Source organism: Dreissena polymorpha, chromosome 2 (assembly GCF_020536995.1).
Source record: "Dreissena polymorpha isolate Duluth1 chromosome 2, UMN_Dpol_1.0, whole genome shotgun sequence".
Taxonomy (NCBI): Eukaryota; Metazoa; Mollusca; class Bivalvia; order Myida; family Dreissenidae; genus Dreissena; species Dreissena polymorpha.
This window is the reverse complement of record NC_068356.1, coordinates 68,431,909-68,457,777: the sequence shown is the minus strand read 5'-3', so window position 1 is coordinate 68,457,777 and position 25,869 is coordinate 68,431,909. Positions and strand designations below refer to the sequence as shown.

Genomic DNA, 25,869 nt, shown 5'->3' with positions numbered 1-25,869 from the left:
TTGGTATCACGCTGGAACAAAACTCCAAGTAATATTCAGTGTAAGCTGCCGAAATGGTAACGTATTCAGGCTTGTTGTGTTTCGTTTGTCGTTTTGATATTTATTTAATGCGTCGGTTTTTCGTACAAAGTATTGCGCACTTGGGCTTGGAAAATGGTTGTCGCAAGTGTCGAAAAAACGAAAAGGCCAGCTAATAAATTGATAGTTTACGTCATAATCGAAAATGGGAGATGTTTGGGAAATGGAACTATCGACTTATATAAGCCCCAGAGAGGGGCGATAGTAATTTGGATTGATATTTTGAAATAAAATCTAATGCATTTATTCAGTTTGGGACTGAAATAAAAAAGTTTTTCACTGGCGAATCTGTTTGTTCGTGTATCAAAAATGTACATGTTGTATAGAAATCTATAACCATAACATAACTTAATTTCTATTTTGTATATAACTATCGAATATGATATTTTTCAATAGTTAATTCAACATGTTATATTGAAGGCGGACTAACAATCTAAATAAATCTTCGTTCTTATTGATGTAAATTGGTGGTGGGAGAACAAACATCATTTACACAATTATTTTTTCAAACATGTATTCAAACATATATGTACATTAAAATATGACAGTTTAAGACTTTTTGCACTATGCTTAGAGACATAACAGGATAAAAACAAAACATCTTGTTGTAATTAATACAAGAAAACCAACAACCTAACAAACATATACAGTTATCAAATATCTGAAGCACTTGTGGTTTTCTTCAACACACATTGTTCATTACCGATTGGCTGGTTTATTTTACATTAGGTGACACATTAAAACATCATTTCATAGTGCATTGCAGACAAAACGAAAGCTAGTATCGTATATAAATATGCAAGCAATACTATAATTAGTGACATTTGTATAAATACGTGACTATAAAATATTTTTTAAAATGCTGCGCTACTTGTGTCGGTTCATTTTTGGTTTACATTATAATGAGTGACTATTATCTAGGGTCAACAAAGTACGTTTGTTTCCGGTTATACGACCATAATTTGTTATAAGTTTAAGTAAGTACATATAATTGTTTTTGTGACTTTTTTCTGTCTTAAAGGCAACCACTTCTTAACAATATTTAGGAACATCACAGAAATGTTAGAAATATGTATACACAGCCCTTTTAAATCTCCATAATGACTTCTTTAAACTCAATTAAAACTCGTTTTACCGGAACCAAATATATATATTTGTGACTCCTTGTTAGACATTGTGTCCATGTTATAAAAATATATCTCTAGAAAAATGATAAATATGTTTTGGTAGGAATTAACTACTTTGGTGAGGCTGATGTACATGTATATATGAACCTCGCTCTGTGAAAGGGGGGCTTAATGAATGTGCGTAAAGTGTCGTCCCAGATTAGCCTGTGCAATCCGCACAGGCTAATCAGGAACGCCACTTTCCGCCTTAACTTGATTTTTGCTAAGAAGAGACTTTCTGTAAACGGAAAATATCATAACAACGGAAAGTGTCGTCCCTGATACGCCTGTGCGGACTGCAAAGGCTAATCTGAGACGACACTTTACGGACATGCATTAAACCCCTTTTCACAGATCACGGCCCATATATAAAGTTTGCAGTCGGGACCTTATTTGTGTTGTGAACACAAATGAATAAGTAATATTATAGGCATACATCAGTAGAACACGCATACAATGAAAATAAATCAAAGAATTATGCAAAATGAAAATGGAATCATAGCAAATAACAATTATTATGGGTCCAAATGGATATAAAATAATACGTGGTAATAAATTAATAAAATAGCAATTATGTCAAGCAATTCTCGACCATCTAAAATCATTTTGACTTGTGATTTTATATCGGACGTACACTAACACACTATTCACAAGTGTATCTTTATGTCAGTGCACGAACATGTCTCTAAAACACTATATCCCATAGCAACGACGAGCCGATCAACAATGATTTCCTGTTTAAGTAGCACTTTGTGAATCGGAACCCTCCTTGAGGCTGGCTTCCCGCCTTTTTGTCCACCGACTTTGGCGGGAATTCGCACGATCAAAAATACTTGGATCCTTAAAAAAGAACGTGACAGGCACGTGCTCATGCGCTCACGTGTACCGCTCCCACAGCTGTTCCCCCGGAACGGCGGCCGCGATGGGATTGAACATCTGTCTCGGCACACCCATGTGCGAATAGTTCAGCGAGTGCATGTATTGCGCATGCGCACTTGAACCAGCGTACGACAAATTCTGATGAGCACTGCCGTCAAATCGAGACAACGCCGCGCTGTTATAGTCAAATTTCGTATCACAATGGTACCGAGGCGCCGGACCTCTCGAGTGATTTACGGGCTCGATCTTTACGCCGGCTTCGCCGATTTCGTCACGCAGTTTGCAGCCAGGATTTCCGACGCCTCCGGGGTAACTCGGGCTGTGCATGCCGCCGTTCGGAGACGAAGTCTGGTGGCTGTTATGGATGGCGTTCGGTGAGTGTGCGGTCTGTGTAGGGGAGTTGGCGCTTGATAGGTCGTATGGGGATGGAATGCTGGTGTTTGCGGTGCTTATCTGGTTGTTGCTGCTGTTGCTGCTGTTGTTACTGGCGTTGTTGGCGTTCAAGCTGCTGCCGTTCTGCGAGTATGACTGCATACATGAGCCGGTGGAGGGGCGGAACACGTTGGACCAGGCCGAGGTGGATGACGTCACCACGTTGCCTTGGTAACACGAGGAGTACTGTTCTGATTGGTTGTGGTTGCCCATGTGACCGCTGCTCGGGATTCCGCTAGGCAGATACTGGTCGAGCTCGTGATCGTCGAACGTGTCCAGCGGCATCACTTCCGGTACGGCCAAGTCTCCAAGATTCACCCGACTGAAGTCTATCGGATGTGCTTGTGTATGGCCTGGAGAATACAAATTATTTATTAATTAAATATCTTTTACCGCTATTCATTCTGAAAAGTGAACATTTCTTCGCTTATTTAAAGAGCCTATTTAAGGGAACATCAAGTGAATTTCAAAAGACCACGCAGCGCGACGCGATGTGAATTGAAACTGTTTCGATTCTCAAACAGAACAATAGGGGAAAGTACCTGGCATATGTCGGCCGCGAAGACGGTCATTCATGCACTTCTGTAGGTTGATCAGCTCCTGGTGATTGGGCGTAGCGGGCGGCGTCGGCGGTCCGTGGGGGTTGTGGGTGCTGGAGCAGTCACTGCTGTCATCGCTCATGTTTGACGGCGAGCTGCCGTCGATCCCCTTGAACAAGGCGCCCTTTGGGAGTGGGTTGGGGTTATTGTTGTCTTGGTTGGGGTTCTTCAGCGGCTTTCGGCGCCGCGGCTGGTACTTGTAATCGGGGTGGTCTTTCTTGTGCTGCACGCGGAGACGCTCCGCCTCGTCGACGAACGGTCGCTTCTCTTCCTCGTTGAGTAACCTTGAAAAAAGATGTTGTTTATGATTAAATTATGACGACTTTGAAAGAACTTGAATATTGGAAGAGTCAGCATCAATAATGATTAAGGTATCTTAGTAACGTCACAACAACAATAGCAACGGGGACTGTGAGAAAACCCGCAATGGACAACAACAACAGCTAACGACAACAGCGACTTTCACTATTATAGCAGCCAAGAAATTTGTACAAATAGACGGGAATAGCCAAGCTTCAGTTTACAAACACAATGGTCAAGCATTATACAGTAAACATTATTTCTTTACCATACTGAAACACTGCGCAATGTATCTAGTTTATCCATGCGTATAAAGATTGACGAATTTAGGAAGTTCCGCACATATCGCGCTGTCTATTTATTTGTTGTTTTCTTTTAAACATACAGGACATATTTTGTTTCCGATTTTACGAGACGAATTTTCAACCAAATACCTCAATTCATCAACGTGGCCATGCTTCAGTGTAAAGGAATGTTTACAAAAGTGTTTTAGCCGAATTTACGTCTATAAACATTATATCACTTTTTAAATTGTGACTGTTTACATCGCCAATCACAGAACAATGACATGTTTGAATACTAATAAAATGATCATAGAACCGTTCTGTTCCATCGTCTGAACCAAATGGTAAACACATTGATTTAATATCAGTCAATGGAAATTTAAAACAAAACACCATCAGAACGACTTAATATTTGACATGGAAATTCGCAGTGGCTGTTTATTGGCATTACAATGTGTAGTTACAGCTTGATAACTACATGTATATAGCTGTCCTTTGGAAACGAAATGTATGTACTTGATTTTGTTTTTGACTTAATAATGTATTTTCGCTATAAAGTCTGTGAATATCACGAAGCAAATATAAAATTAACCCATTTTAACGCCTTGCTTCGAACTGAACCTCAACGGTAATATTGCCGCTTTAAAGTTGAACTTAAAAGTACTCGCTTGCGGCGGGTCGCGTGTATATAGAGCCGTTGGCATCGTTTCTTGGCCGGCTTGTATTTCCGCGTTGCACTGACACGTCTGATTCACAACACAAATTCGAATATGTCGGTAAGGGTTAAGTATTTTCATAGCGTTTTGTTGCAGAAAGAAATGGCGCACTAAGGCGGTGTTGGGTTTTATTCGAGGTTCTATCACCTTCCCAGTGGGAATCGAGACGATTTGGGCGCCAATATGTCGTCTGCATTTTATATGGACATGAAATAATCCGAATACATACAAATCGATTAATTTTGTTACGTACTGCCACGCGCTCCAAAGTTCGGGTATCCGGTTTCACGTTTGTGTGGAAGAAAGGAGTGTCGGGTCAGGCATTAAACTCTGTGACACTTCTCGCTGTGTCGCACATTAAACACACCGTACGATCATGATTCAAGGGTCGTTTGATTTTGTTTATTTTATTTATGTTGTTATCGTCAGTCGCAAAAGTTGTAAGCGCAACTTTGGGACGATGGGTGAAATGTCCGAAATAAGGACTAGTCCAGGAATTTGTCCACTTTTCGATTTTAACTTTTGGTCCGCTAAATAATATTATATGACTTAAGTTCAAATTCTCGACGCTGACATTAATATTAGTGCTGCACCGAATCCAAAATTTCAATCGGATCCGAATTCGAATCCAAAGGCTCGGCTATCGAATATCGGTTCGAATCCTAATTCGAAAGTAAAAATACGCAAAATAAATTATAATTTATATTGTTATAACCAAAATTATGTTTTGAAACACCAGAACGTATATATGTCTTGTGAGAAAAGTAATTAACTTTTATTATTATTATTATTAACTTTACAGATACTAATATGTATACTACTTAAGCAGCATTGGTAGATGCAGCTGCAGCCGCAACAGCAGTAGTGGAAGCAGAAATAACGACATCAAAAACAAAAACAAATACTAAGTAGATGACAAAATTGACTTACGTTGTTCGAAAAAAAATTTATAACCGGGTCCAGATTCCGCAAATTTCTCAAAATCGCACATACACGAAATGGTGTAAGCATTTTAACGACAAACATTAATAATAATATCTCATATTAAACACATCTATGTCAGGCAGATATAATATGAATAACGCTGTATTTTAACAAGCAAAAAACGCATCATACGCAATCTGCAATAAGTATCATTAAAATACTTCGTAACGACCACTCATAAGCCAGAATTAGTATGCTGATAAAACCCGAAATGCTTCCACACCGAGGATTTTAATTGTTTATGTGCATCGCGATTTTTCTTCTGCGCCATTTTGCACCATCGAAAACGAAAGTAGACTGTGTAGTACCATGTTTTTGTCGAAAAAGTAGCGATAATTGTGACAAACTACATACCAGTCAGCCTTTCAAACAGAAAGAAACAATTTGACGAAACGTATTAGGGCGAAAGAAACAATAAACGCAAACGAAAGGTTAAACTCAAATAAGATCCGGATTCGAAACCGATTTTACCAATCACGGTTAGATCCGCGAATCCTCGTTTGAATCCGCGAATCTCGGATATTTCGGATATTCGGTGCAGCCCTAATTAATATGGTCCGAAAATCACGACCACTTAAAATCATTATAATAAGAGTCACTTATGAGCCAATCAAATTGTAGTTGTTCATAACATTTCTATATAAGATATTTTGATTGGTTCATTTTGAATTTCTTTGTTATAATAGTATTGTAAGCCAATTATATTTAAGTCTGGCAAATTTAATACGTTGCTTTAATTTCAGAAAATACAAAGTGGAAATGAACCAATTGCAAACGATTTGTTCATGTTCAAAAAGAATACTGTATTATATTTTCTTTACAGTTTGAAGCAGAAGCTTAAATACGAACGTGTCGTCGATCAAATTAAGATTTTCCTTTAATAAACACGAGATGCTTAACTGCCCGTATAACATTTATTTTAATTTGATAGTTGACTGCCCCGGCAGTTATTTGTAAGAGACCGTTTTAAAAGCGCCATTAAAATCCAAATTTTATGGCCTTCCAAACATTAGAGGCGTGTAGGTAAAAATTAGATGAAAAAATCGAGGTTGCGGTAATAAAAATTAGAAATGGAAATCGGGCAATAAAATCCGTTACATAGGCATAGCTGATTTATTAAGAAGATACTGTCTATAACAATAAATAATGTCACACAAAAAACGCGAATTTAGGTACAAATGAATAATCCCGCCAGATGCGTCACACATTGTGACGTTTTAACTGTTTCTTCTTAAAGCTGTATAAATCGCTCGCATATAGCTGCAGTAGATAACGCTCTGATTGGTGCCACCAAAGTATTTGCAATTTATGGTTCATTTGCATTTCACTTTGAATTACGATGACGTTACGCAAAGAAACGTTTAAAGAAACGTTTAAACTAATTTATTACATTACCCTCTGACGTTTTAAGCGAACAAAATAGTTATACATGGAATGCAAGAATTTCAATAAACAAATCAACAATTGTACCAATAAAGTTTTAAAATCTACGATTAAATAAATAAAACTCGCACTTAAACTTAACGGGATATTGGTATAAATTTCATAAATTCAGTTGATGGAAATAAAACTAATTGTAATGATAGCTCACCGTTTCCAAAGAAATAATTTCGGCTGTAATATTGAACAAAATGAATTTAAATTGTTACTTTCTGTTGGCCCTCGTAAAAATAATTACATCGTATGCGAAATATCACTTGACTGGGCGCATATTGAAGCAGAGCAAATATCGGGTTTCCTGTTTGAAATGTTAGACTTCATTTAAACCGTTTATGTACTTTCTTTACGCTGTATTTAGCGAACTGAAAGAGCCGACGATCACGGATTGTGGAAGATTTAATTATATGTTCAGCAAAGGGTGATGTGTTTTCCTTAAATGTTTTCCCCACGGACTTGAAGAGTGCGCCCTCTAAAACAGAAGCGGCCTCGGGTATGAAGCGGCCTAGGTGCGAACTTTACACGTGTCCGTCGACAAGTGGGTGCACAGTGCGGAGTCAATATATTCGCGTTGACGAAGTGGGCCGTTATGGGATCTAATTAGACCCTTCGAACACTTAGACCGGAGGCTATCGAATTGCAAAGACCCATGGGCGATGTTAAGGGTTCCCTAAAGAGATCCCTAAAGATCTTTGTTCTTTTAACAAAGCGTTAATACTGACGACTTAGCGACTTGAGATGATGGTAATACAAACTCAAACCCGGATTCAACTCCGGAGAAATTAATTTTAAAATTCTATTATAAACAATAACTTAAAATACTTCTTTGTAGAAGGTCTTAACATGGATTTCACTATGGCTCCATATAATAAGTTATCTAAGATACATTGCATTGTTTGTATAAAGCAACAAAACAAATACGCGCACATTTAAGAATAATCGCATTCTGTGTTGCAACCTCACTTATGTAGATAACAAATGAGCGGATAAAGTCTCTGAAGGACGATTTTAACTGTCTACACGTTCATACATAAAAAAAATTAACAACAACAAGAACAGGCCGCAAAAAAATCTTGTATTACTCAATCCAGCACGAAAAAGCCTTCAGAAATCTACTAATTAATACTTGTTTCAATTGATGGCTGAAGCGTTCAAGATGTGAAAATGGGTCCAATAAACCATATAATTTGCATTTTATGAATCGTAAAAACATTTCATTCTCGCAGGTGACAGTATTATTAACGACGTCGAATTTTAATTCCGAACAACCAACGTCAAAATAGGACTTACGTTCGAATGAACGCTTACGTCGTGTCATGACTGGGTTTTTAGACTTCATTTTTTATCCGATAAAAAGGCATATAAAACGCGTCACCAGTTTCTTCGCCGATACGGTATTTTGAGGACGTTTCGTGTAACGTTCCAATTAATTAACAGCTTCTGTTGAGGTATTTTTTGCACGACGGAGGTTACAACAACATTTTAGGTCAATCCCAACGAAGTTTATAAGTTGCAAATGAAAATAAATGACTAATCGTCTATGTTTACAATGCGCGACGCTTTACATCGCAGTTACTTCGTATGTAACTAAAGCCGTACCGTTTTCTATAGCGCAACACAAAATTACAATGTTAAATAGTTAAAAAATATTTTAAATTGTGAACCTGTGTATGAAATGTCAACAAAATCCTGCCACATGTTTTTGCGAGCGTTTTGGGTTATTGTCTTAGGCCAGAAAAAAATGGCAAGAACGTTATACTGGGAGCAAAATATGTTATGGGCATGAACTTTGAAACAAACGCTTGCACGAAGCTAATAAAATACTCGCACGGGACACGCTCAGGTCAACATATACCTTAAGTTTGAAACTGATCCACTTGTGCAATTAAACGAAATACGACAAACCTAACACTAATTTAACACCTTTTAATGTTTAATAACCTTAAGAGTTGTGGTATTTATAATAATTATTTGTTTGAATGTAAAATATATATGCGCGGAGGTTGAGCTGTGCTCGAAACCTGTCATATCTCCTCGTGGACATTTCCGTTGCTTACGCAAACGTTTTTTCAATACTTGACGGCCTTAGCGTAACGCAAAACATCCGTACGCGTTTAACGATGGTTTGGTAAACCCTACGCGTTGACAAGTTCATTATGTCTCGCATAAATCAAAAGGAAATCTGACAGCGGATAACGTTTTATGTAATCACCGCAGGGTTTATTTCAGCCAATAAAATTTACGTACAGATTTTTTTCACATTTGACATCCATCTTATTTGTCACAGTTGAACATTTAAGGTCATTCAGCAATGTACAATTTTTGAAACGTTGAAATAAAGCTTAAATACAGGTTCAAGTAAACGTCAGAATATCTTCACGTAATTGATACGTAACGTCGTACTTCATCGATCGTAGCATTGCAGTTAACAAAATAACAAGTATAGTTCAAGCACAACTTTATCACTCGGGAGAATATGATATATCTATTGTTTTACTTTTCAAATATAAAAAAGAGTTTACAGTAAAGCATGTAACTTTGAAAAGACATAGAATGCATATGGAAATTAATAAAGGTATATCAGATCTTAAGGTACCATTAAATGTAAGTTCTTTTAGATACATTCATTCAAAATAGCATTCAAGAAACAACGTCCCCTATATGCTTCGCTGAAAGCATATTCGTATCAGATTCACGTATACTTAACTAATAAATAGAAGCAATTTTTGTTTTAATCATTTGGTAAAAAAATCAACGAAGCTACACACGAAGTACAGCTCACACACGTTTGCCCGATTCACACGTTATTGTCTCTTCCATTGCGAGTACTTAATTAATATACATGTTCATGCATTATAATTCATAAACGGACTAGCAGAACGCGTAAGCAGTCGTCATCCGGTTGTTTAACATTGTTTTGCCGCAAATCTTACGAAACCTGATTTTTTGGCCAGAATCTCCGCACACCAGTGTCCCATAAAATATTTTTGTTGTGAAACTTGCATAAATCTGTCCAAACTGACATACGTGTAACCAAGCCGCTGAACCACAATTAACACCGTAATTTTCGTCGTAAGGTAAACCAAGCTCGTAATTAGTGTAAATGTCCTAGAGAAATAACTATATGGCTTCCATGAGCACTAAATAAAAATAATAAAGTGACATGTCGTCGGTGTGTCTTTTAATAACCAAACAGATGTGAGCGGCGCTCTTGCAAACAAGGTATACTGCATGTGCGCCATGTATCGTCCCAGATTAGCCTGTGAAGTGCGAAAAGGCTTATCAGGGACGAACCTTTCCGCCTAAATTGGATTTTCTCGAAGACGAGAAATTCTTTAAACGAAAATAAAAAAAAGCGTTGTTTTATGTGTTAACAATAAAGGGATCAATAAGAATATGTTATTACTGTAACAGTATTTAATATCACCGGAACAGTCTTAAAATACAAACTGAGTGTACATACATTTCTTGATAATCTTACGAGCTTTTCTATTGAAATACATGTGCAGTTTGACTCGCAAACAAAATAATTTGAATTATATCATACAAGCGAAATGTGGTAATATTTCGGGTAAGTGGTCCCTACCGTTATTTCTCCTTCATACGCTAAAATACAAACGACAATTTTCAGACCTATTATAAATTAAGAACACTGGCACATTTAATATTAATATGCAATGTAAGCATGTTTTAAAAGTGCAAAACGATACAATGACGAAAACAAGATTTATGACGTTCACATTTTGTAGGAACTAATTAAAGTTGCTGCAAATTTGAAAGACACCATAGTTAAACCATCAACTCTGACTGCACTTAAAATCATTTAAATAGCTCGACCACAAAACAGTTATAAGTTCAACAAGTATATATATATATACACACACGAAAATGGTTATGTATTTTCCTGGAAAATAACGTTAATATTATTTATTGTACTAAAGCTTATAATTCATGTGTGCACGAGTGCTGTGACGTGGTTTGACATATCTTTTTTCATCGAAACGAATATATTTCCATTATATTTGATATAATATCTTTAAGTATCAAATAATGACACACATGTATATGTAATGTCAGTAATACAAATCGGGATGTTTCTTTTTATTTCCGATTTTCCTTAAGCGGTTTAGTATAAATCATGACCCACTGGTGCGTTGTTTACCACAGAAACGGGTTAACGTCAACGTGCAAACGTCAACCACGTACTTTACATACATAATACGTTATTTAATGTTATTTCTTATGTGAATACTGTTAATTTGTCATTGTAATTAAGGTTTCATGAGATATTGGGTCATATTGAAATGTAAAGAAAATAATAAATCCATGCGTTTGAAGGATTTATTTCTTGCAATACACGCTTAAAATGCACTGAACGTCAAACTCAAAACGTCAAATCAAAATTGACACCGATGTTTTCAAATATATGAATGACAGCGGTGTAAACACGTTAAAACGTTCGATTACTTTGACATATCAATCAACACGTGCGTTTGACATGTTTTAAAACATCAAGGTGTCGAAGTCATCGTGCAGAACAATCAATTATGATGCAATGAAGAATGCTTGGTTTTGTCGCTAGAATTCGCAATTTTGAGAATTTAATTTCGTTTGTATCTGTGTGTTTTTGTTGTTTTGTTGTTTTTGTGCATATGGGGTGGGGGTCTATGCCTTAAATTAACTAAGGCTATGATAGTATTTATGTAAGGTCTGATTTGTTAAAATAAATTTCTAAAATGGACGGGAAAAATACATAATTAAGATAATTAAGGCGTAAGCAATTCGAATTTCGTGTATATCAATGTATATCTAGTGTTTACATAATATCGCGCTTGAGCGGTTGCTTATAACGTTATAGAGCATATGCAAACATCATTGTCAAATGAACAACTTGACCGAAAACGAACGACGGAGGAACGACGCAACAGAGTGACCAATAGAGAGGCCGTTCTGACCATTAAGTTGGATTTCCGATTTGTCTGCAAAGACCGTTATCAATTAGACCTTAATTACGACCAATTAAGCCAATTAATCCCCGTTGACCAAGTGTGTAAACATCCATTGTTGCGCGCACCCTTGAGATAATTCGGTTTTGTAACCAGAATAGACTCAGATACTTACTACCGGAAACACCGGACACTAAGAAGAAGAATGTTGAACCCGCGCACTGAAGTAAATACGATGTTAACAAGGGGCGGCCAATGCATTCCAATCTTAAGAAGGTATGTTTGGTCTTTCCCTTTTCTAAGTGCAGGACATTTACATTGATCGAAAGTCATAAACAAAACAATCCCTACGCACCATGCCCATACAAGCAACTACATGTAAATAAAAACACTAAATTCTATACAATTAAGAAAGGCACTGTCCCGAGTCCTTAAATTCTGTCGTTATGTAGAAGAAAGTAAAATGCCTGAGATGCAGTGCTAGTGCATATAAATTCGAAGGTCACCGCCACATAGTGTTCATTTTATACGACGTGAAATTTGCTAGGCAATACTTTCATATTGAAAAAGTATCAAAATATAATCGACCAGAGGATTACTAGTACTGATATAGAAAATTGGTGCATTTATCAAAGCATTTTCTATCATATTTTTTTACATAAACTACTACGATGGATGATGCCAATTAAATTATCAATCTGTGCATGCATTAACGAATGCAACTCATTGCTTAATTAATACGGATATGAATCAAATCTTAAACCTTTGCATGCTGGGAAATTTGTCGTCTGCTAAAATGTCGTCTGCTAAATTTCTAAAATTAGCCATTTCTTCGATTTTTTTCAAAGAATACTATCAGAATAGCAAACAGTTTGGATCCTGATGAGACGCCACAGAATATCAAACAGTTTGGATCCTGATGAGACGCCACATTCTGTGGCGTCTCATCTGGATCCAAACTGTTTGCAAAGCCATTCGAAATTCCGTTCCAGCGCTTAAAGGGTTAAATCAATTTGAGCCCACCCACTCCGGTTTCTACGTGCGTCTGTGCGTATTCCATTAAGAAACATTTAACTTATACCTTAGTAACTCAATTACTGCGCTACACCTACGATTTAATGTTGATTTTAATTTGTTGCGATGAAAATATACCTAACAAATATCCGGTTTTTATAGACGCATGCATTAGGCGGATATGAATTCGAAACCAAATTACATGCAAATAATATTTTCATAAGGCCAATAACTATTTATGGTCCATAGCGTGTTATTTATGTTAATATTTATAGAGTTGAACGATCGCACACATATATCGGGGTCTTATCAAGCATAGCATACCGGTACATTAGAACTTCATTCTACAATGACTCAGATTGCTTTTATAAGTTGTATAATAATATTTCGGAAACCATTGTAAATGGAATTCGGAAATGTTCACTCAAGCAAATAATATTTAATGAAGTTCTGTATAGCAAAACAAGATGCATTTTCATAAATAAAGCAGATATAAAATCTTCGTCAAACTTTATTTAAACGGGATTATGGAAATGTAGACATTCTAAAATTATAAAAGCAAATTATAAAAGCAATCGACATCGACACAAACCAAACCTGTGGACCATAGACTCGTAAACACAGAGTATATTAGTATTAACCCAGTCCCATTTATGCTGAGCGTCTAGAAGAAAGGCCTTGGCAAACAGCGTAGACCCAGATGAGACGCACAGGGTCTGTGATGTTTGCTTACAGGAATTTCTCTAATAAATATTCTAAATATAGAAATACATATAATAGACATCCATAATTTTGGAAATAAATTGATCCTATTTAGAAGGATGGGAGAGTCCACTTGGCATAAATGGGTTAAACGTGAAAAAAGGGATAATAACACCCAAAACAAGTACATCGTATCACACGAACAAAATCCAAGTGCACGGTTAACACGGAAACAACTATATCCTTAAAAACTATAATAATAATTATTTAGTATTGCTTTGAATAGCTTATTTATTATTACAAAGCGGAAAAATGAAATACTAAGACGATATAAAATAAAGGATATACGATGCCTGTTATATTTTTACAAACATTTTATAGCACGGTCGACTGTGACTTATATTTATACCTGTTGAAACCACATAGGCATCTTCATCATTATAAAAATCACGGTTCGATTTATAATCAAAGACGTTTGTGCGAGACGCTATTGGTTTTTATTAGAGAGGTCCGTTATCTATTTTTCGGTAACAAATCGTGTTTTTTTTATCTCTTAAAGAGCAATCAATATTTGTTTTCGATTTATCGCGTACAATAACAGATCCTTGAATTTATAAAGTGTCAGTATCTGAAGTGACTTGCTAGCTCGGGTACGAAGACATCTAGGCACGAATCCGGTTTTTGTCTCTTTTTTCGAGAATTCACACACCGGTGTACGAACAGACATGTGTTTGCCTTGGCCAGTGCTTTAATACAGAAGTTAGATCTTGATTTGAAAATGCATACAAAGAAAAGGGGCATATCATGTCTAGCCAACGAGTTGATCTTTCTTATCTTATACTTGATTGCGAACATATGTAAAGAAATGATCACGTTTGATTTATTTAAATGTAATTTAATTTTGCTTACAAAGTAGCATATGGTTGTGCAAGGTAATTATTAAGCACTCAGTATGCATAGCATAGCACACGCGAAGTATTGATTTTTATTTAAAAAGAAATATGCGCGTGATAAAATCCAATAGTCCTTAAATCTAATGAAGACTTCTCAGCATTGAAAAAAAAACCATATCCCATCCAGTAGCTCTTAAATTAGAGCCGTAAAAATCATCCTAGTGCAGAAAAATTTAAGCGCCCTCGAACGATTTAATGGGCGAATCGTAAGAAGACCAACTTGTCACTTAAATGAGTCGACATCTGGGCAGATACTCTCGAGTGATAAGCGGGGCAATACTTGATATATCTGTTATCTGGTAAAACAGTTTTATATAACCATCTGCAAGGCCTTGGCGAATTGTGATGAATTATTTGTCAACTTTCATAATAGTCAAGTTCATACTGTAGAAAATAGAGTACCACATGTTTTATTTTGGGTGGGTTTGATATTGAGGGTTAAATATTCATAAAGGAAAGCATACGATTCGTGTTTTTACAAGTAATGGTAAAAAAAAAAGGAAGGACTGGCATCAGGCAACAAAATATACGAATTGGTATGGACTGTTCATTAATGTTGGTAAGAAACTCATTGTAGTACCCTTCATGAAGAGACAAAATTGTTGATGAGGGTAAAACGCGAGAGTTTTATTTTAGAACAGACAACATAAAAAACAAACTACTGCACGGTCGCCTACAGGTAAAGATAGTAAAATTAACGACCGGACCGAGAGATTGATATGTATCACCGTGGCGTGTATTTGATCCCTTTTACCGCAATTTAACGCTACGAGGAAAGTAGCGTTAAAGTCGCAACGAAGTTAACGCATTGTTTGTGTGTTGCATACAAATAAAGGATCGCAATAGTTTTTCATTGCATGCTAGCACATTGCGAAAATGGTTTCTATAATTCACAGACCACACAACAGCAACACAATCAACGACAACAGTAACACCAACGATAAAAATATCAAGGATTCCAAAATAACCAAAATAAAAGTTTAAAACTTTACATGATATAACGTTATATCATGAGTTAGTTGCAAAGGTGGCGTACTAGTGATTTACTAAGCTAGAACGTTAACGCGACGTCATGCATCAAACTGAATAAACTGGTTGACTTTGATAAGGTTTTACGACATCATAAATAAAACATTCCACATATATACAACATTTTGCTCTTGCCTTCATTATGTCCAATCTGCTTTATGGACGCAACATAAAAACAAAAATATATGCACAGGCATTCTAATATAATATTTCATTAGAAGGTGAATCACTGGATTTTTATATATTATTATCATTATTTCTTATTTATTGTTTAATTGTATTTTATACATTATATTTGTGACATTCAACTACGGAATTCGTTACAGTCTGTAAATGTTGTAAAACATTCAGTAGGAAAGCTGGAAACATTTGACACATAACATAAATACGTCATTATGTTCTAATTAAACACGGAAGATTTTCACCAAAAGTTACGTGACGGCACATAATTCAATTTACACCAGCATGTAATTGCAATAAATTGGCAAATTAGGAATCAGATAAGGGGCGTCCATACGGGAGGTCCAGATGGATGCACGTGCTGTGAGGTGCACGAGTAGCTGGGGAAAAGGGTTAATGACGACATAACAGTCATGCAAAAATGTTTGTGGAAATGATAACATCTTCATCTTGTGGACTTTTCGAGTACCGGTAGCGAAAACGTCTCACGAATTTTAAGCACTTGTGGGGGGAAATATCGTTATGTCAAACACAAGAAGAAACATTACGATAAAGCGACTTCAGATAAAATTGCAAAAGAGCAGGAAAAAGCTTCAACTGCAGCGGTGAAATTTATAGAGAGACGGTAATGTTGGTATAATGTTACATAAAAAAACAACAGCGCGTGATTTGAGCATTAAAAATAGACTGTGTATCAACCAGACCAAGTACAAGCAAAAACGACGATTTAAAAATAAGTTCACGAAAAGTAAAGCTCACGACTAGGACAAATTGAACGCAACGGGTGACTGTAAATTAAACTTCAGCAAAACTATTGTTAAGTAAAACTACATACCTCCAAAGTTTTCCAAGAGTCTTGCTTAACTCAGCGTTATGCAAGTGCGGGTACTGATCCGCGAGCTTCCGGCGCGCAGCCTGCGCCCACACCATGAACGCATTCATCGGCCGCTTAATGTGCGGTCTTCGCTTTTCGCCGCCAGGGCCGCGCTGGGGCATCGGGATCAAGGACCAATCATATCCCTTGAGTACATGCGACACCGCTTCCTGTATCTTCTCCGGGAGCGAGTCGGTCTCTATTTCCGGTGACACCTTCTTCACTGCTTCCGGTCCGAGGCCCAGAGGATCGGGGCTGCTAGGGTCACCATGACTTTCCTCAGAGTCGCTCATTGTTGTATTTAATAAGTTTCTCTCCAGCATGTATACGATCGTAATGTTCAGCCCAAAATCGCAAACAATATATAGCTTTAGTCTATCACAATTATCACTGCGTCCTTTAAGTAAGTTACTTTTTTTGTCCAAAATTAGTTAATTACAACTGCATTTAAAACTCTTTACGTCAAGTACAGTAGATTTGTTTTAAACTGGCCCCTTAACGTAACGCACACACTGATCTCTGTTCGCTGTCAAAACGATAATGTTGTAAATTTCCTTCAACGATTAATAAAGTAGCTACCGGCATTTTACAATATCGACCAATAACTTCATGTTTCTCCGTCTCAGCTCCGCCCACCGCTTGTCAGACGGTGCGCAGTCGTGTGAAACAGTGAGCTAAATTTGCATTTTTACACGAGTCAATCCACTTGCAGGGGTATCGAAGAGGTTTGTATTACAAATAAACAAATAATTAAGTTTTGACTCATAGTGTTCGTAATGGAGAAACTCGCCTTAAATGAATTTCCGAAATAAACATGCGTAGGTTAAATTAATGAACTTTTAAATGAAAAGTTAATGTTTACGTGCGTAACCAAACTTTTATGTGCTTGTTGTATATGTTTATCCAATAAAGTCTTTATAATTCATAATATTATAAACGACATGATTTAAAAGGGAACACTTTATACAAATGTAATGCCGAAAAAGCAAGTAACCCTTTTGTTGACTCTCAAAGAGTCTTCAGACTCTAAATTAATTAGCCGATATACTTTGATAAAGCGCGATAAAATTATTTTGTTAAATACTATGATTAGAAATGCTGACATCGGAGTTGGGCAATTTTTTTCTGGAATACGTAACTAATAGTTCAAACGCGTTTCGTTTTAACATGTATTAGGTGCGTGTTTATATTTTATAAGTGATATAAAGATTAAAAATCTTATTGCATAGTTTTCATTATTTACCACTGTTTTCTACCAAAAAGGCATTTGTCCCATGCACCTAAAATATACGTGATCGTTATTGAAATATTACCATATAAGATTAAAATGCAAAGAAAAATGTACATTGTTTAAAAAGAAAGTTAATTTATAAAAAAACGAACTCATAAAATTAAGTTACTGTATAAAAATGTATTCACTCAATAATGTTTGATTATTGACATTTTATATGTTCCTTTGATGATTTAGTGTTTTCTTTCTGTAAACCGGTAGTTAATACCAAATATTGCTATTTATAAAATACAGGAACTTTGAATAATACATACATATGTAGATTTTGTTTAATTTGTTGAATTCTATCTGGCTCTCAAACATTTTCCTTCTACATCAGAATACAACAATAAGAATTAGCATAATCAAATAAGTTCAAAATATGTTCATATTATGCATAAATTTAATTACAGTATTCATAATTTTCAAAACTACAAGTATACGAATTTTAATGATAGTACATTTTAAGACAAATGACGTATGGTTAAATTAATAATAAAATGTTATAAATATTAACATGTGTAATGATAGCAAAAACATTAATCGACCTCTTAACAGCATTTATATATGTTTTCGAATTATGATACATGTGTACTTGTAATTTAACTAAATTAGTGGAATCATTCAATATTTCCATTTTAAAATTGTGTTTGTTCATGAAATCCTACATTTCTTTATGTTAGCTTGTTCTCAAATCATTTATAGCAACCGTTCACTTGCTCTTAACCCGAATATAGTAATTAAATATTGATAACTCTGTTGCCCAGAGATGACGTGATTTTCTCAGTGGTTAATTCGTTCGTTAATGTGTTTTCTTTCATACATTCTTTCGTGCACTTGTTTGTCCTCGCATGCGGCAGATCACTCGATCGTTCACGCGTTCACTCAGTTGTTGGTTCTCTCGTTTGCTCTTTCGTCCGTCTATTATTTCGGCCATACATTCGGTCATTCGTTCGTCTGTTCCGTCGTTCGTTCGACCGTTAACCATTTTGTTTAATCGTTCGTTCAGCCATTCGATCACTTGGACTTTATAGGTCCGTTCACTCGTGCGTTCACTAACTGGTTGGATAATTCCTTATTTTTCCTTTTGGTCGTTCGCTTAGTCATTTGAGTCGCGTTCTGCAAAAGCTAATCAGGGACGACACTTTCCGCCTAAATTGGATTTTTGCTAAGAAGAGACTTTATTTAAACGAAAAATGTCATAAAAGCGGAAAGTGTCGTCCCTGATTAGCCTGTGCGGACAGCACAGGCTAATCTGGGACGACAATTTACACAAATGCATTATGCCCAGTTTTCTCAGAACGCGACTCGTTCGTTCATTAGTTCATTCACTTGTTTGTTTATTCTTCCGTCCACTCGTTCTTTCATCCGTTGGTTCATTTGTTCGTTCATTTGATTCATTAATTCGTTGACTAATTCGTTCGTCCGTCCGTTTGTTCACTTGTACGTTCATTTTTCGTTCTATAGATCGTTCACTCGTAAATGCATTAGTTCGTAAATTCGTTCTTTATTCGTTTCTTTTTTGCTTTTGTTTTCTTATTCCTTTATAAATTCGTTTATTCGTTTTTACTCGTTCATTCATTCATTTGTTTGTGGGTTCACTCCATCGTTTATTCATTCGTTTGTGGGTTGACTCCATCGTTTATTCATTCGTTTGTGGGTTCACTCCATCGTTTTTTTCGTTCGTTCACTCGTTTACGTATTTATTATTTTGATCGTTAATTGGTTCGTTAAAATCGTTTGTTTATTCTTAAGTTCATCCATTCGTTCATGTGTTCTTTAATTCTTTAATTTGTTGTTTCGTTCATTCGATCGTTGAATCGTTTATTCGTTCTTTCGTTCATTTTCCCGTTTACTCATTCGTTCATTCGTTCGATCATTCTATCATGTAATCGTATTTCAGTTCGTCCTTTCATTCATTTGCGAATCCTTTCAGTTATTCTGACGTTTACTTATATTTTCAGTTTTTCTTTGGTTTATCTGTATTTGTTCAACAGTTCTTTCATCTTGTAACATTTTGTTTATTTAACAGTGTACTCACTAATTACTCAGTTGGTTCATCATTTCATTTTTTTAATTCGATTAGTAAATCAATCAGTCGGTGTCTATTGAGTTCGGAAACGCACTATATTTTAATTTTATTACCTAATAGTAAAGTCCTCATATTAAATCCATTGTTAAGGGGAACATAGCTTTGCCCGCCTCCCCACGGAAATTCTTCATCATAACAGCAAACACTTAATTTTAAGAAGCAACAATCGAGAAAACTTATCTCCGATTATAGCAACATGTTGTAGATCTATCCAATTTAACGCGCCCCATTCGTTGCCATGCATGTGTGTGTAAGGTGTCAGTAAATTAACAGAACAGATCAGACCAGATCGTGTGTTGATTATGACTTATACAATGTACATCGATAATATAACAAAACAAACAAAGCATGCTTAAGAAGATTCATGGAACGTTAATCATATATTTTCAGTACATACGTTATATATTTCAGTACATATAACACTTGACTATTTTATACATATACATGCTGTTAATCCAGGATATTTAAGTACGTGTCTATGTTTTACGAGGATGAACCTACATTTAACAATGAGTTTCTTTTATTTATTGTGTAATTAATAGAAACAGAAATTTTACTTATTTGGAATTGTTATCAATGCCCACAATTTTTAAACATTTAAACATTAATGGGCGTTGGTATTAATACTTTGGCACATATTTTTTTGCGTATCTCCACTTAAAATGGGCATTACAAGATATCAAATTTCAATATATTGTGAATTACAAAATAAACAATAACGCTGATCCCTAGCAATTCTATTTCTTCCATATCTACCAGTTTGTATTCTTGAACCGATAGTCTTAGATTACAGAAAAACATTCTTAGGCTGCTAGGTAGTCAATCTAGTTATGATTCGTAATGAAAAATTGTTTTTGAAAAGGACATCATTATTAAGAACATGGTTTGTCTGCATGTTCTTGGGCGATTCCTGAATTATTTTTTTTTGGTAGAACAGGTCTTAATACAGTCCACAAAGGCTAATCAGGGTCGACACTTTTAATTAAAACTGAATTTTCGCTAAGAAAAGACTTCCTTTCCAAGAACAGTATAATACAAGCGGAACATATCGTAATGGAGCGCACAGGCTAATCTGGAACGACACTTTTCGCACATGTATTAAGCCCCGTTTTTCCAGAGCGGGGCTCATATTTCATGTTCACATTTCATGTTCCCACTTTATGTTCATATATCATGTCCACATTTCATGTTCATATTTCATGTTCATATATCATGTCCACATTTCATGTTCCTAGTTCATGTTCATATTTCATGTTCATATTTCATGTTCATAGTTCATGTTCATATTTAATGTTCATATTTCATGTTCATAGTTCATATGTCGGGGCTCATCAGGTTCACACGAAGACGGCGTGCTGGATAAAGCTATACAATATCGTGTTATGTCGCCCTTGTTGCAGAAGCAACCTGGTTATAACGCCAGATGTTCTTGTGGAACAGCATAGAAATGGTTCTTGGGCCGCTTGGGACTTCAGCGGACTTACTGCATTATAAAACGACGATATGTTGCTGTATTTGGTCTTCAAAATAAAGCCGTGGTAGCTGCCTTGTCGTGCCTCAGCTTGGCTAAGACCCTGATTTAATTAAATGTTAACAATTTCAAAGTTAAATGAAATATGTACGGAAGCGTATACGATACACCCCAATAATATGGCTTACAGTGAAATAACATGGTATGTCGTCATAGTTTTGTAGGGGTTTCGCTCTTAATTTTAATCGCTATAACGACATTAAGTTAAAGTCTCGACGTAAAAGTGTCTGGCTTTTCCCGAAAAAATATTTGGTCGACATGATCTAAGTCGAAAAATCAACAAACTTTTTTTGCGTCATGCTCTTGTGAAAATGACTTGCCATCATAGTTTAAGTCGACACGATGAGTTATTTTTTACGCCATGACCCATTTTTCATATAATGCCTTCATAGAATATGGTACACCCCAATAATATGGTCATGCCGGAATAGTTTATATCGACTGACTGTGAAATAGCATGGATTGTCATCATAGTTTTGTTGGCTTTTCCCTCTTAATTTTACTCGCGATAACGACAATAAGTATAAGTCTCGACGAAAATGTTTCCGGCTTTTCCCGAAACAATATTTGGTCGACATGATCTAAGTCGACAACTCAACATAATTTTTGGCGTCATGCTCTTATGAAAATGACTTGCAATCATAGTTTTAGTCGACACGATGAGTTATTTTTTAAACCATGACACCATTTTAATATCATGCCGTCATAGAATGTTGACATCATCACAGCATCAGGGTGTACCATATACGCTTCCATAAATATGCCAGTCTTAAAGTAAACGACCAACTCATGTTATCGAAAATTATTTGATACGCGATTTAAATAAAAATTAGGAAACCATACAAGTATTAAATGGATCAGTACTGGATAGAAAGTTCCCACATATTCGATGGAAAAAAAAGAAAGGCGAGGCCATGTCCGCGAACTGTTTGATCAGCCTTCGTTAACCTACACGTAATTTAAAAAAATAAAATATGGGGTCTGTTTTTACGGAGCCAGCAACAATAACGGTTATAATTAACAATATTGATTAAAGATACTTTAATACGACCCTGTGTGCGTAAAAACATGTTATATTGCAGGGACGGTACTTACCGCTTTCATAGTATTTTTCGTTTACAGAAAGTCTCTTCTTAGCAAAACTCCAGTTTAGGCGAAAAGTGTCGTCACTGATTAGCCTGTGCGGACTGTACAGGCTAATCGGTGACGACACTTTACGCACAAGCATTAAACCCCCTTTTCATAGAGCACGACCCATATGTTTACTTGATCACACATATTTCAAACTACATAAATGACATACATTTCGCACTTGTGAATACTGACCACACATATTACACGCAATATTGATCCTTATTTCAGACTATATGTAATATCGATTATGTAAATATTTATATTCCAATGTTATATTAACTATCTTTGTTCAGAATTTATGTATTATTGATCACTAATAATTTAAAATTACACAATAAATATCAATTACATTTTAGAAATACGGATAATTTTGATCAAATGTATACGAAATAAATGTATTTCCTTAGATAATATAATGCCAACTTAACCGAACATGATGTCAATTTAACTCCCGATTCAACTTGTATGTGACCCTACTTCATACAGTCTCTGCTGACAATTTGTATTTACATGTTATTGATGTAAAATTCAATTTCAAATTCTTACTTACATCTTTTTACTTACAATATTTAAGTGAACTGTAAGTTCATTCTCAGTTCTTCGGTACCCGAGGAATACAATGGCGGATCGTCTCACTGGTCTTAGTGCACATTCCTGCAATGAACAAATTGATGACAACGGAATAAAAACTGAGCCACACCTAACTTTTTGCAATCAGAATTTTCTATTTCTATCAGCGCACATGAGATGCGATCCGCTATTTTTGTATGCCTTCTTTACCGAAAGAACCTAAGGTAACGTAATGAAGCCGAACATAAAGTGTATTCAGCTTCCTCATAACATTAAATACTTTCGACTGCACACAGTGAGTGACAAACGCCAACATAATGTCAACTAAATGCAACATAATTCAAACTTAACCCGACATAATATAAACTAAACCCACCAAAATGTCAATTCAATCTAATGTAATGCACACTTATTCCAACATTATGCCAACATAATACCAACTTAGTCCAACATGATGCCAACAAAACCCAACATAATACCAACTTAGTCCAACATTATGCCAACAAAACCCAACATAATACCAACTAGGTCAAACATGATGCCAACTTAAAAAACATGTCAATTTAACCTAACATAATTTCAACTTAACCAAAAACATACTGGTAACATAACCCAACATATTGCCAACTTTACCCAACATATTGCCAACTAGACCAAAATAATCCAACATTACCCTACATAATGTCAACTTAACCGAACATAATGCCAACAAACTAAACATATGTTTTTTTTCAACACAAGGCACTTTTGGAGTTCCATATTCGATAAGGAGAACAATTTTGCCGATAGGGGAGGTAACTACTGTGAGGAATTTGAGCTTACCAAACTGAGTGTACAAAATGTAAATGTAATTTTTTGACAAACGTAACGTCAGTGTAATTAAGAAACTTATATATGTCTTGTTATATTTGCGCCAATATGGTAAGAATCTTAATATGATTACCATAATTATGATTATACTATGGTACACATTTCAGTTGCTTGTAACGGATACCGTATGAATTTTGCTTTAATTAATTTAATTGTTTAATTAAATTATTCATTCGTATTCACCTGGTTGACGTAAGTACTAAGTTTATGGTATTTACTTACAGTAACGTAAACGTAAATGTTTTTCACCACACGATACAACGACGTAAAATGTAACGTTGTTGGTACACGTTTATATGATTTATATTTATATTATATTTCGGTATTGACGTAATATGAATAACTTTAAATTACTCCAAATATAACAAAAATAACAACACATATAAAAATTTGATCGTGATTATATGGTATACAAAACTGTAAGGAAAGAAAATCGTGTCAAAATACGCAATTAGATAATATTGAAATAATTATTAATAAAATCACACAACAATAAGCTTTACTAAATATTTCGTTTAGGTGACAAAATTACGAAGGGAAAATAACCCACGGCAAACAAGTCTGGGAGCAAAACACCACTATTCCAATGTAACTACAAAATACTTTAAATATGGCTTTAAAGAACTGTCGTGTCGGTTTTCTTACCAAAAGTGTTGCTGTTTTAAATATTTATTTATATATTTAATTTAAGTATTATTAATGTTTATTGAATGTATTAAATGCGGATTTCAGTTTACACACCAAATCAAGAGATAACATCTTGTCTAAAGAAACACAATTGCGGACGCATAATTTGTTTCTAGTTGGTATAAATAATAAATTAACATTTTCGGCAAACCAGTTTAATGAGTTATTTTTTTCATAATCACAAGACCGTGACCGGACAGACAGACAGACAGACAGACAGACAGACAGACAGACAGACAGACAGACAGACAGACAGACAGACAGACAGACAGACAGACAGACAGACAGACAGACAGACAGACAGACAGACAGACAGACAGACAGACGGACGGACGGACGGACGGACGGACGGACGGGCGGACGGACGGACGGACGGACGGACGGACGGAGGGACGGGCGGCGGGCAGGCTGGCAGGCATGCTGGTAGGCAGGCAGACAGACAGACAAAAAGACAGACGGACGGACGGACGAACAAACAGACAGAAAGACAGACATACATACAAACAGTCAGACAGACAGACAGACAGACAGACAGACGGATAGAAGGACGGACCAGACCATACCCGACAAGACAAACAATACCCGACCAACACCAAAATTGGTACCCGTTGCATCCTTACTGTTAAAAAATACAAACACAATAATCAAATAAAAAAACAGGGATATTACAATTTTAAAGAAAAAAAATATAGCGGCTTCCAAAATTACGGATGTATTTGGATCAATAATGCTAATAGTCGAAACTGTGTGATCAGTTTTCCATGACGAAATGATAGAAACGATACACTAAATTCATGTAAACGTGTACTGTCACGAATTTCAACTGGTACAAAAGTAAACTCATAATAATAATGTTGCTAAACAAGAACAACATATACACGAATATTCTCAATCATGTCTTATCACATGGTCAAGTCAACACATTTATACAAAGACATTGATATAACCAAAAAAACTTTAAAAAGATAAATAGCACCATTAACCACGACAAAAATACATTTCATGTATCACCGGTCTGCGAGTGTTTACATTGCGTGATGCGAATTCCCCAACAAAAATATTGACGCCGGCCCAGACAAAATATTGAAAATGAAATTCATTTGATATCAACATGTTGGTTTGGCACGTTTAACATGTGTCTG

General features: G+C 35.8%; 1 protein-coding gene and 1 long non-coding RNA gene across 2 annotated transcripts in view; both read right to left on the bottom strand.

Annotated features, from left to right (window-relative positions):
• Positions 1-575: 575 nt before the first annotated feature.
• Positions 576-17,125, bottom strand: LOC127867470 (transcription factor Sox-10-like). Its single transcript, XM_052408627.1, has 3 exons — positions 16,535-17,125; positions 3,098-3,438; positions 576-2,908 (listed from the first exon to the last, which is right to left on the bottom strand). The coding sequence occupies exons 1-3, from the start codon at positions 16,894-16,896 to the stop codon at positions 2,121-2,123; spliced, it is 1,491 nt and encodes a 496-aa protein (XP_052264587.1). The 5' UTR covers positions 16,897-17,125; the 3' UTR covers positions 576-2,120.
• A 1,222-nt stretch (positions 17,126-18,347) lies between these two features.
• Positions 18,348-25,869, bottom strand: part of LOC127867469 (uncharacterized) — a 34,670-nt gene continuing 27,148 nt past the window's right edge. The window contains exons 2-3 of the long non-coding RNA XR_008043507.1: positions 23,165-23,254; positions 18,348-21,509 (exon numbers count right to left, since the gene is read on the bottom strand). This is a non-coding gene — a long non-coding RNA (uncharacterized LOC127867469). The remainder of the gene's footprint in view (positions 21,510-23,164; positions 23,255-25,869) is intronic.

What these genes read in the sequence shown, in the direction of transcription:
- LOC127867470 (XM_052408627.1), bottom strand. Translation starts at nt 16,896, where the DNA reads ATGCTGGAGAGAAACTTATTAAATACAACAATGAGCGACTCTGAGGAA. An exon ending in ACTCTTGGAAAACTTTGGAG is followed by an intron (nt 3,439 to 16,534) that starts GTATGTAGTTTT and finishes TCTTTTTTCAAG; the next exon opens with GTTACTCAACGAGGAAGAGA. An exon ending in TCGCGGCCGACATATGCCAG is followed by an intron (nt 2,909 to 3,097) that starts GTACTTTCCCCT and finishes TGTATTCTCCAG; the next exon opens with GCCATACACAAGCACATCCG.